Source organism: Coregonus clupeaformis, chromosome 10, assembly GCF_020615455.1.
Source record: "Coregonus clupeaformis isolate EN_2021a chromosome 10, ASM2061545v1, whole genome shotgun sequence".
NCBI classification, from domain to species: domain Eukaryota; kingdom Metazoa; phylum Chordata; class Actinopteri; order Salmoniformes; family Salmonidae; genus Coregonus; species Coregonus clupeaformis.
This window is the reverse complement of record NC_059201.1, coordinates 5,339,614-5,352,782: the sequence shown is the minus strand read 5'-3', so window position 1 is coordinate 5,352,782 and position 13,169 is coordinate 5,339,614. Positions and strand designations below refer to the sequence as shown.

Genomic DNA, 13,169 nt, shown 5'->3' with positions numbered 1-13,169 from the left:
TCAGAGAGAGAATTTCACTTGCTTTGGCAATGTAAACATATGTTTCCCATGCCAGTAAAGCCCTTTGAATTGAATTGAATTGAGAGAAAGAGAGGAAGAGAGACAAAGAGAGGTAGAGAGAGAGAGAGAGAGACAGGGAGGGAGGGGAGAGAGAAAGACAGAGGGAGAGAAAAAGAGGGAGAGGGAGGGGAGAGGGAGAGAAAGAGAAAAGAGAGAGGAAGAGAGAGCGAGAGACAGATGGGAGAGAGAGAGAGGGAGACAGCGGTGAAGAGTACTCAGCTCCTTGTAGCTAAACGCAGGCCTCTCAGTTGGTGCATCATAGTCCCTGCTCTACTCCTGTTGCAAGTAGAGACTTGTTGAATTGTTGACTTTCTATTTAGACTCTACCAGTGTAGGTCACACTGGAGGGGGGACTTCATCCCAAATGGCACCCTATTCCCTACATAGTGCACTACCTTTGATCAGGATGCCATTTGGGACGCAGCCTGGGTCTCAGTAAGACAGGTAGAGGATGCGGAGTGGCAGGCAGCATTCATACTGTGCCAACAACATGCCCAAAGTGTCTGTCCTTAGCTCATCATCACAACTGGTCTCATCTGGGACTCAGCTAGGGGTGATTATTATAGTAACCGAGGAGCTGACCTGCTCCTCAGAGGGAGAGGGAGAAGAGAGAGACGGTGAGAGAGAGGAGAGGGAGCGAGAATGGAGCAAACGGGGAAAGAGAGATACACTAGCTGGAGCAGCCTGCCAGTGTGGTTCGAAGCACTGCCTTCCTTCCTGCCTAGCTGTCACTAATTAGTTCCTAGCCATGGGGGACATCCAGGGGATGGGGAGGCGATGGCAGCTAAGAGTCCTCCTCAGCCCCGATAACGAGCCTGGAGTATGTGTGTGGGTGTCTGTACCTCCCTGCCTGTGTGCTTGTGTGTGTGTTCAAGCTGCTGGAAACCCATACATTTACCTGAGATGGTGATTGGCACTTCACGACTGTAACTGTACAGAGCTTTTTAATTATTATCTCAGATAGCTAAATAATGTATAGTGTATTCAGACTGAAAAAGAAAACCCCTGATCTAGCTTGGTCCGAGACAGGCCTGTACAACAGACAGAGGAGCTCCAGGGATGCAGAGTAGGAAAGGGTTGCACGTTTCCCTGAACTATTCAAATCTTCATGGGCAGCAAGAGAGAGTAGCTATTGTAGATCTGACCTGGTAGAACAGGGGCTAAAACAAAATGTTTTAGGGTTGAGCCTGCAAAAATTTGCATCAATTTTACAAATTCTTAAACACACTGCGGTTCTGGGGGCTATTTGAACAGTCTTTGTAAAGTGAATGAGGTTTTAAGCAATACCGTTGCAGAGACAGTGAAGCTCTTCCTTTCCCTTTTAATAGTATCATCTCATCCATAAAAGGATGAAAACAGAAGGATTCGTAGTTCAGGAGCTCCACTGTGTGGTTGTTGGGGGTATTTGACTGTGCATGCGTTGGTGCCTTTAAGAGCAACCAAATAGAATGTTGATACAGTGTACACTTGACAAGATTATAGTTCTCATATACACTGATTGTACAAAACACCTGTAGCTCAATTGGTAGAGCATGGCGCTTGTAACGCCAGGGTAGTGGGTTCGATCCCCGGGACCACCCATACGTAAAAATGTATGCACACATGACTAAGTCGCTTTGGATAAAAGCGTCTGCTAAATGGTATACTATTATTATTATTATTGAGTTGCACCCCCCCTTTTGCCCTCAGAACAGCCTCAATTCGTCAGGGCATGGACTCTACAAGGTGTCAAAAGCATTCCACAGGGATGCTTGGCCCATGTTGACTACAATGCTTCCCACAGTTGTGTCAAGTTGGCTGGATGTCCTTTGGGTGGTGGACCATTCTTGATACACACAGGAAACTGTTGAGCGTGAAAAACCCAGCAGCGTTGCAGGTGTCAATGTTTTGTACACTCAGTGTAAATGTTTTATGGTGAAACAACAAGTACACAGACAGAGGAAGGATAACAGTCCCTTTTAATCATTAAATAAAACTCCAATCCAAAAAATATATTTTACACAAGTATCATAATCATAGTATGGAAGGATATACTAACATCTCGGTATGTCCTTACTAAATACAGAGCTTATCATAGAGAACTTAGCCTGGTCCCAGATCTGTTTGTACTGTCTTGCCAACTCTTATCGTATTCTCATACCAAACACAACAATGACCATAGGAGTTGCAGCACTAACAGAGCAGGAATCAGGCTATAAAATAACTTACATTGGACAAAAATGATGATTGCTTGGCTAATTATTAAAAAGGTAGCCTGGAATCCAAACTGTTGTGCTCCTTTTTCACCACCTGAAGTAAAACCATGGTGAAAAAGAGCAGTTTTTGGTTCCAGGCAAAATGACATGGGAGAGATTTAACAGAAGGGCACCTGAATATTTCTGCCGATTCATTCACCTAGCACTGGGAACAGACGAGAACATGGCTACTCACCCAACAGCCAGTAGAGGTGATTGAGCAGCTACATCATCCCCCCGTAGAGAACCTTCACAGCACAAAGAGTTGCTGACTGACCGACCAACAAGCACACGCCTATTCCTAAACAACATTCTTTCGAACATTCTGAACTTCTGTTAAATAAGGAAGGGTTTAGCCACCATCCCTGATGTATTTGTCCAGTAACAACTGGTTTAATATGATTGTAAATCAATAGACCTGGGACAGATCGCCCTTGGTTGTCTTTTTTTAGAATGCATATACACTGAGTGTACAAAACATTAAAAGGACACCTTCCTAATATTGAGTTGCTCCCCCCCTTTTGCCCTGGAACAGTGCATTCATATTTTTTTCTTTCATATTTTCTTCCAATAATTAAAAGAAAGACATGGCACATTTCTTCATGAACTTACGGGTCAACAAATCACCATGGACCATGGCTTCTGTTAAGCAGAAGCTAAGGTAAAACAATACTTCACCTGAAAACACAACGGCAACTGCAGTCTTGAAACAGACATCTTGAGGAATAACTACTGAACTTTCATTTATCAAGGCAAATGGTTATGCATATTCACAGGTGGGTTAAAAGTTAGCCTCGTGGGTTATCAAGGAGTTTCAAAATTCCAAAAAACATCACAGAAAGTCCCTGTTTGGGAGCGATTTCTGAAAAAACAGGTAATATTTGTAAAGTTATGGAAGTTATAGAGGAGGTGGTGGTGTCTGCCAATCAGGGTGTGGGTGAGGTGGTGGTCTCTGCCAATCAGGGTGTGGGTGAGGTGGTGGTCTCTGCCAATCAGGGTGTGGGTGAGGTGGTGGTCTCTGCCAATCAGGGTGTGGGTGAGGTGGTGGTCTCTGCCAATCAGGGTGTGGGTGAGTTGGGGGTCTTGAAGAGGCCAGTCTTTCTGAGGTACCGTACGAGGAGAGGCACCGACACCAGAGTGATGCTGATACGGAGAGGAGCAAAGAGCTTGTGGACGGCGTACGCCAAGACAAACGTACTGGTCCCCGCCGCCAACTTGGACTGAAGCAGAGATTCACTGAAACCTATCTTGTACAGGATGGCAGCCATGTCAATCCCACTGTGGAGAGGAATGACACACACAGGGGTTATTGGAGAGAAATATAACACATTTGTCCACTAGAAGGAACCATATAATTTTACCACTGAGATAGTGTTTCATGGTTAGTGTTCAATAATTTCAGAAATGACAAATTGTAAAGAAGAAATGTTGGACATCAATTAAAATCACATGTACCATGCTGAAGACACTTTTACAAAGATGATTTTATCATTAAATAAAAACATGCAGAAAAACTATTTGTTCAGCCCATTAGAATGCCACTATACACTTCCATTTAACATGGCGACATCTGAAATGGCTTCCTATTCCCTACATTGTGCACTGCAATGTACTAACACAGCACTATAGGGTGCCGTTTCAGAATGCCCCATGTCTCTCCCACGTTGATTATCTGGGTTGATAGTGAACTGGGAGCGCCATGCGGGCCAGGAGGGTGTCGAGTCCAAGGGCCATTACTGCCATCAGAGGAAATCTGGGAGCTGTTTGATAATCTGGGCTCAGTCCCTCTGTTATGCAGCCTACTGGGCTGGCACAGAGCCAGTAGAGAGCCAGCAGGAAGTCAGTCAGAGGTGGGGCTCACATAACCGGGCCATGGGCCCACAGCTACAGACAGTCACATAACCGGGCCATGGGCCCACAGCATTACATTTACATTTTAGTCATTTAGCAGACGCTCTTATCCAGAGCGACTTACAGGAGCAATTAGGGTTAAGTGCCTTGCTCAAGGGCACATCAGATTTTTCACCTAGTCGGCTCTGGGATTAGAACCAGCGACCTTTCGGTTACTGGCACAACGCTCTTAACCACTAAGCTATCTGCCGCCCCGCAGACACAGTCTAACTAACAATGTATTTTTCCTACATTCCACCATCAGTAGAAGGCCTTCTCCTATAGTCATTCCACCATCAGTAGAAGGCCTTCTCCTATAGTCATTCCACCATCAGTAGAAGGCCTTCTCCTATAGTCATTCCACCATCAGTAGAAGACCTTCTCCTATAGTCATTCCACCATCAGTAGAAGGCCTTCTCCTATAGTCATTCCACCATCAGTAGAAGGCCTTCTCCTATAGTCATTCCACCATCAGTAGAAGGCCTTCTCCTATAGTCATTCCACCATCAGTAGAAGGCCTTCTCCTATAGTCATTCCACCATCAGTAGAAGGCCTTCTCCTATAGTCATTCCACCATCAGTAGAAGGCCTTCTCCTATAGTCATTCCACCATCAGTAGAAGGCCTTCTCCTATAGTCATTCCACCATCAGTAGAAGGCCTTCTCCTATAGTCATTCCACCATCAGTAGAAGACCTTCTCCTATAGTCATTCCACCATCAGTAGAAGACCTTCTCCTATAGTCATTCCACCATCAGTAGAAGGCCTTCTCCTATAGTCATTCCACCATCAGTAGAAGGCCTTCTCCTATAGTCATTCCACCATCAGTAGAAGGCCTTCTCCTATAGTCATTCCACCATCAGTAGAAGGCCTTCTCCTATAGTCATTCCACCATCAGTAGAAGGCCTTCTCCTATAGTCATTCCACCATCAGTAGAAGGCCTTGACAATGACAATGCAGTGTGCTTAAAGTGCTACAGAAGTTCACAAAATCAAAGTAAGGCCTCAAACAGCTTGGATCAACAGAGCCGTGTCGACTGCGTAGACAAATGGAACGTTTTTACATGTGACAAACAATGTTGAAGTCTTGCTTCATACAGTACCTGGACACAGCGAGGTAGAACATTCCCAGAGACATGAGGGAGATGCATATGTGGAAGGAGACTCCAACTGCTCCGTACTCCTTAAACACCTTCTTCAGCTGCTGGGTCTTGCTAGGTTTGTCCTCTTCAGGCTCCGGTACCTTGGGCTCCTCAGGGCCCTTGGCTGAGGCTTCCTTTGGAGTCTGGTCCTGGTTGGGTCAGAGAGAGAGAGATTTTTTATTTATCCTTTAATTAAACTCAGGGACGTCACATTGAGATTGACTATTTTTAAAGTGAGCCCTGGACAAGGAATGTCAACACTGGCTCCACATATAAAATAGTCAAATAAAATAATAGTAATAGAATGTATGTAAAATAGAAAACTGTCTTTGTATTAGTTGAGACTGAAAACGGACTATGAAGTGTGAGCCTCAGCCGATGAGTCAGAAAATAAAAGGTAACATCAGATGTACGGTGCATTCAGAAAGTATTAAGACCCCTTTACTTTTTCCACATTTTATTACGTTACAGCCTTATTCTAAAATTGATTAAATTCATTTTTTCTCCTCATCAATTTACACACAATACCCCATAATGACAAAGCAAAAACTGGTTTGTATAATCTTTCACACATTTATTATAAGAAAAACTGTAATATCACATTTACATAAGTATTCAGACACTTTACTCAGTATTTTGTTGAAGCACCTTTGGCTAGCGATTACAGCCTCGAGTCTTCTTGGGTATGACGCTACAAGCTTGGCACACCTGTATTTGGGGAGTTTCTCCCATTCTTCTCTGCAGATCCTCTCAAGCTCTGTCAGGTTGGATGGGGAGCGTCGCTGCACAGGTTTTTTCAGGTCTCTCCAGAGATGTTTGATCGGGTTCAATTCCGGGCTCTAGCTGGGCCATTCAAGGATATTCAGAGACTTGTCCCGAAGCCGCTCCTGCGTTGTCTTGGCTGTGTGCTTAGGGTCATTGTCCTGTTGGAAGGTGAACCTTCGCCCCAGTCTGAGGTTCTGAGCAGGTTTTCATCAAGGAGTTCCCTGTACTTTGCTCCATTCATCTTTCCCTCGATCCTGACTTGTCTCCCAGTCCCTGCCGCTGAAAACCACAGCATGATGCTGCCACCACCATGCTTCACCGTAGGGATGGTGCCAGGTTTCCTCCAGACGCGACGCTTAGCATTCAGGCCAAAGAGTTCAATCTTTCTGTTTCTCATGGTATGAGAGTCTTTAAGTGCCTTTTAGCAAACTCCAAGCAGGCTGTCATGTGCCTTTTACTGAGGAGTGGCTTCCGTCTGGCCACTCTACCATAAAGGCCTGATTGGTGGAGTGCTGCAGAGATGGTTGTCCTTCTGGAAGGTTCTCCCATCTCTGCAGCACTCCACCAATCAGGCCTTTATGGTAGAGTGGCCAGACGGAAGCCACTCCTCAGTTAAAGGCACATGACAGCCCACTTGGAGTTTGCCAAAAGGCACCTAAAGGACTCAGACCATAAGAAACAAGATTATCTGGTCTGATGAAACCAAGATCGAACTCTTTGGCCTGAATGCCAAGCGTCACATCTGGAGGAAACCTGGCACCATCCCTACGGTGAAGCATGGTGGCAGCATCATGCTGTGGGGATGTTTTTCAGCGGCAGGGACTGGGAGACTTGTCAGGATCGAGGAAAATACAGAGACCCTCCAGAGCGCTCAGGACCTCAGTCTGGGGCGAATGTACACATTCCAACAGGACAACGACCCTAAGCACACAGCCAAGGGAATGCAGAAGCGGCTTCAGGACAAGTCTCTGAATATACTTGAGGGGCCCAGCCAGAGCCCAGACTTCAACCCGATCGAACATCTCTGGAGAGACCTGAAAATAGCTGTGCAGGGACGCTCCCCATCCAACCTGACAGAGCTTGAGAGGATCTGCAAAGAAGAATGGGAGAAACTCCCCAAATACATGTGTGCCAAGCTTGTAGCGTCATGCCCAAGAAGACCTGTGGCTGTAATCGCTGCCAAAGGTGCTTCAACAAAAGTACTGAGTAAAAGGTCTGAATACTTATGTAAATGTGATATTTGAGGTTTTATTCTAAAAACCTGATTTTCCTTTGTCATTATGGGGTATTGTGTGTAGATTGATGAGGGGGAAAAAAACAATTTAATCAATTTTAGAATAAGGCTGTAATGTAACAAAATGTGGAAAAAGTAAAGGGGTCTGAATACTTTCCGAACGCACTGTACGTATTGCCAAAGCGTCTCACCACGCAGGGCAGCATGTATGGGGAGTAGTACATGGACTAGCTGCTCTTTAGGCTCCAGTAAACACACATCATTGTAATAGATGACTCTGGAGTAGGCATACTGCAATGGACTCCAACAGATGATTGGTGATGTAATGTTATAATGACCAATAGGAATCTAGAAGCGGCTGCCACAGCAAGAGCAGGAAATAACTAGGCACAGCCCGCTTCACCCGCACTATAATTTCAGAAATATTTTTTACAATCCGTCATCCGAATCGCCCTGCTAAAATGTCCTCTAAGCATTTTTCAACTGAGCCCTAAAATATAGCCATATGGCTCTCTCCCTTTCCCTACTCCTCTGTTGTTTTTCTATTTTGACCCAAACACGGGGTGAGGCTAGGCTAGTGCAGTGATGCACCACAAGCTTCTCCAACAATAGACAAAGGCCAGAGAGCGAGAGAGGACTGCTTGCCAAGCCAGAGAGGAACCGAGCAGAGCAGGCAGGGAGCAGCAGTAGGAAGGTCATGTGAGTGAGTGGCTATAGGGAGTTGTACCAGGGAGGAGACGAGAACAGAGGGGCTCTGTGTGTGATAACAGCCTTTGAGAGGCTGCAGACGGCAGACAAACACACAGCACCGCCCCAGCCCGCCACCCTCACTAGCACATCTGCTACTTGGAATGAGAGGGCAGAGGTAAAAAAAAAAAATAACAGCATTAGCTAAGCCCTCTTATGTCATGAACTTACAGCAGCATGTTGCAGTGTTATAGATGTGTTAGAAATCATGCAAATTAGGCCTATACATTGCAGGGTCTTCCGGCCAAAGTCTTCACCATGGATCTCACAGCAGTCATTAACAGAACAGAGTGTTTATTTCAATCTGTCCACAAAGACAGCTTTTCCTTTATAATGATGAGTCAGGAACTTGTCACAATGTTCCTACTGTTTTCAGAACAGGGAAATGTATTATTTTCTTGTTTACAATGTGATAGTTTGACCATTTGTTTCCCGATATGATTTTTGATTAAAATAAGAATATACTCGATTTTTCCCAAGAGTGCGTCCCATCCTCATAATTTATTACAGATTTAGCCATAATAGACGAGTAGTGCTTGACTGAGTCAGAGGGAAAAGGCATGTATTGCCATGTCATGGATAGAACGGTTTTAGAAACTGCAGTAGCCAATGGATGCGTTCGTAAATTCGCTCTGGCTATCTACTCCGATTTCAGAGCACTCTCGTCAGTGTCCCAGAGAGCGCAGAATAACTAATGAATTTACGAACGCTCAACACCCGTTGAATATGGCGGGTGTCAGTAAACGTCGGCAAAAAAGCGTAATTAAATTGTTGCCAGCAGCACAGTTACAGTCACCAACGATCTGTGTAACATGAAAATAGCCTAAACAGCTCTGCTAGGGCGAGTAAAATGGTCAGAGTGAGGTGTTCACTCATTTGTGTCTAGAAATAGCTAGCAAGCTAGCTAACTTTAGCCAGTTAGCTTGAGTGCTTGACTGCGGTTGAGGTCACAACGCAACTCCTCGGCCTGAGCGTCCAGTGTGCGTTCTGAACGCTCCGAGAGCGAAATGCTCAGAATTTACGAATGGACAATCCGACAGCACTCTGAATTTACGAACGTCCAGAGCACACTCTGGCACTCCAGATTGAATTTACGAACACAACCTATATATGGCGAACATTGGACAACTGAATAGAAGTAGGACATTGCAGTACTGTGAAATGAAGATTCATAACAAGTTATACAACATCCAGAGTAGTTTTAAGCTTCCTGATAGATGTATCCAATAATTGCTTATAGCCTTTTGTACACAAAGCTACCTATAGCAAGCTATCAGTTACAACCCCATTCGGACAGCATTAGCCCTATTCTGTCCATTCTGATTAAGATGTTAGGCCGACATCACGTGAACAGAGCAGAGCTCAGTGTCTGCGCGTCATGTTACTTGCATAACTTAGCTGCAATGTACCTGACTGCCTTTATAAATGTGGAGTAGGCCAGTTACTTGTAGCAAACTAGTATTTCAATCGTTTTTGAAATGTAATTGCTGTGTCATTTATAAAAACAACAGGCAGAGAACCAGCAACAGTTGACTCGACACGAAACCCTGCGCGGGTTCATGGTCGAATTGTTTGGTATAACTAAGTGGGGCTTGATTGCTGGTCAAACATGGTTCCATTCGGTGTCACGGAGGTTAAACAAATACCATTCAAAGTTTAATTTACCTCTTTGAGATCTGCGGCCGAGTCTTCCAGGCGTTTTGGTGCGGCAGCAACAGAGGATAGATCCCTCATTTGCACAGTCGATGTGGGATAGAAGCGATGCTTGCAGACCTTCGCGCCAGACGTAAACAAAACAGCTTCAAGTCCATCTACATGTAGTTTCTGTCTGTTTTGGCCTCCATTCCTCCGATAAAGCAGTAAGCTAGTGTTACAATATGTAGGGCTGAAAATCGTTTTGTTGGAGAAATTCAAAGCGAACAGGGTTCCTCGAGGTAATTGTTCCCGATGCGTGATTATGAAACGAACAGAGTCCCAGTTTTTAACGGAAAACATGTCCTTCTCCCTCTTTACATCAGGCGAAAGTGCAGAATCATCCCAACCACCATCACCGATATATCCACAAAACCCTCGGGAGCAATTGAATGTATTGCTGTTGTTACGCAATGGCCAGGTAATGTCAGCTGGTCTGTTTGTTTTAAGTTGCGCCGCTGCTTGCAACGCTGCCCGTGTCGTGGAGTTTAAACTCAGCTCCAAAGCCGTCGCCGACAGCCTCGCTCCACGACACAAAAACATGGTTCCCGTCGCAAAAACTACACACAAAGCCCGGTCTATAAAGCGGATTAATTAAAACAGCAATTAAGATTAGACGATGATGCAAATAAAGGTTTATAAGAATAGCTATCAACCTGCTTTTAATGTCTGAGCTATCAACACGCTGTCCTCATGTCCCGCTGCTGATTAGTGTGACAGCCAATGGGGACAGACACTGCTCCACCAATAACGAGCCCGTATGTAAGGAGAAAAAACCTTAAAGTTACAACAATACACGTAACCTATGTTATGTCCTATGTAGTAGCGCACTGATCTTTGCAATAGTGAAATGGAGCCTAATATTATGTGTAGGCTAGATCAAAACGTAATGTAGGCTACATTACGGCTATGTATTTACCAGCATTATGCATATTTAACTATGTTTGGAAGCAGTGAATAGACCATTTATAAACTGTCATTTTAAACCAATATGTGACCAATAAACAACAAAATGCTATATTTGCCACTGCATTTAACCAGCCCCTCGCCTCTCTCCCTGTTTAGCACAGTATAACAGTGCGTGTCTAACATGGAGGATGTAATGTATTTCCCCATGCTAAACAGGTGTAATATGAAGCTCCAGCCAGTCATACTAATGATAGCCCTGCCTCGTCTTGGACTGAAGAAAGTTAGATATTGAATAACCTAAAGGGGGTAGCTCAGTTAGTTAAAGGGTAACGACCATACTGTTATTATGTTCACTCCTACTGTCATTCTATAGTTTTGAGAAAATACCAGTATTATTCCATAGCATCACTTCAAGCAATAATACTACTGCACTCATAAAGTTGGTCTACAATTGTCAGGACATGCTCTATCCTGTAGCCTGCCCTGTAGGCCTACCAACTGGAAACCAACTGAAAACAAAATAGTTCAAGAGCAAATACGAATTGTGTCTGGATACAGATAAGGTTATCCACGTGACCAGTTACTCTATGGATGAGTGGAGGCGTTGCTGAGCAACTGAATTTCTGCCTTTTCGTTTGTTACGCATGTCCTTGCTGTGTGTGTATTTCGAATTTGTGGAAGTGTGTCAGTATATTGGCATGTCTACATGGTGGGTGGAAGTTCAAAAGTGTTCATGTGCAATAGATCTCTCTCTTTCTGTCTCTCTCTCGCTCTCTCAGGAAGTGGAAGCATGGTATGGTTAAACCACATGACAAACAGGTCTGAAATGTAACTTCCTCACCTAGTTAGCTCGTAGATAATGATTTGAATACCGGTATAAAACTCTTTCTGTAACTAAATGTAAAACTCTCTATGCTTACTTCTGCAACCTCGTTGTAGCAATCTGCCTCAGAAATGTACACACAGTTATGTGTGAGAGCTGGCAAGCAGCCATGACTCTGCAGTGCCAGACGTGCTAGGGCTGCAACTATACTCCATACCTCCTTACCACCATTACCACTAACATCAACATGGCAGGGGGGTTATTGGTGCCTGGTAAAGTCTGGAGCTTCCTATAATGTCTTTATCTATACAGTTAAAATGACCTGGGAAATGTATATCTGTTTGATGTGTTTTCAAATAGAAAATATGAAGTGTTCACCTACACATTTTTATAGTAGACCTCTTTCTTTTATTTATTTCTTTTATTTATTTATTTTTTGGGGGGGATGGATCAGCTTAATATTGCAGATAGATTGTATCTTCTATCAATGTAATTGTCTGCATCACTTCCAATCCCCCATGTTTTTTATATATATACTCCCCTTTATTACTTTTCAACCCCGCCATCCTTTCCCTACTTGGAGTAAATTAGTGAACAACAATGCCCAGGCCTCTACTTCCGGTCTATACTTACTATCTACACCTTATGGACACAGTTCATTTTACAATAATTCTATTATATATATACAGTGGGGGGGAAGTATTTAGTCAGCCACCAATTGTGCAAGTTCTCCCACTTAAAAAGATGAGAGAGGCCTGTAATTTTCATCATAGGTACACGTCAACTATGACAGACAAATTGAGGAAAAAAATCCAGAAAATCACATTGTAGGATTTTTAATGAATTTATTTGCAAATTATGGTGGAAAATAAGTATTTGGTCACCTACAAACAAGCAAGATTTCTGGCTCTCACAGACCTGTAACTTCTTCTTTAAGAGGCTCCTCTGTCCTCCACTCGTTACCTGTATTAATGGCACCTGTTTGAACTTGTTATCAGTATAAAAGACACCACAACCTCAAACAGTAACACTCCAAACTCCACTATGGCCAAGACCAAAGAGCTGTCAAAGGACACCAGAAACAAAATTGTAGACCTGCACCAGGCTGGGAAGACTGAATCTGCAATAGGTAAGCAGCTTGGTTTGAAGAAATCAACTGTGGGAGCAATTATTAGGAAATGGAAGACATACAAGACCACTGATAATCTCCCTCGATCTGGGGCTCCACGCAAGATCTCACCCCGTGGGGTCAAAATGATCACAAGAACGGTGAGCAAAATCCCAGAACCACACGGGGGGACCTAGTGAATGACCTGCAGAGAGCTGGGACCAAAGTAACAAAGCCTACCATCAGTAACACACTACGCCGCCAGGGACTCAAATCCTGCAGTGCCAGACGTGTCCCCCTGCTTAAGCCAGTACATGTCCAGGCCCGTCTGAAGTTTGCTAGAGTGCATTTGGATGATCCAGAAGAGGATTGGGAGAATGTCATATGGTCAGATGAAACCAAAATAGAACTTTTTGGTAAAAACTCAACTCGTCGTGTTTGGAGGACAAAGAATGCTGAGTTGCATCCAAAGAACACCATACCTACTGTGAAACATGGGGGTGGAAACATCATGCTTTGGGGCTGTTTTTCTGCAAAGGGACCAGGACGACTGATCCGTGTAAAGGAAA

At 44.2% G+C, this 13,169-nt stretch overlaps 1 protein-coding gene across 1 annotated transcript; it reads right to left on the bottom strand.

Annotated features, from left to right (window-relative positions):
• Positions 1-2,001: 2,001 nt before the first annotated feature.
• Positions 2,002-10,487, bottom strand: fam210b (family with sequence similarity 210 member B). Its single transcript, XM_041887347.2, has 3 exons — positions 9,734-10,487; positions 5,284-5,471; positions 2,002-3,572 (listed from the first exon to the last, which is right to left on the bottom strand). Exons 1-3 carry the CDS (start codon positions 10,301-10,303, stop codon positions 3,353-3,355), a joined length of 978 nt encoding a protein of 325 aa, XP_041743281.1. The 5' UTR covers positions 10,304-10,487; the 3' UTR covers positions 2,002-3,352.
• Positions 10,488-13,169: the final 2,682 nt, after the last annotated feature.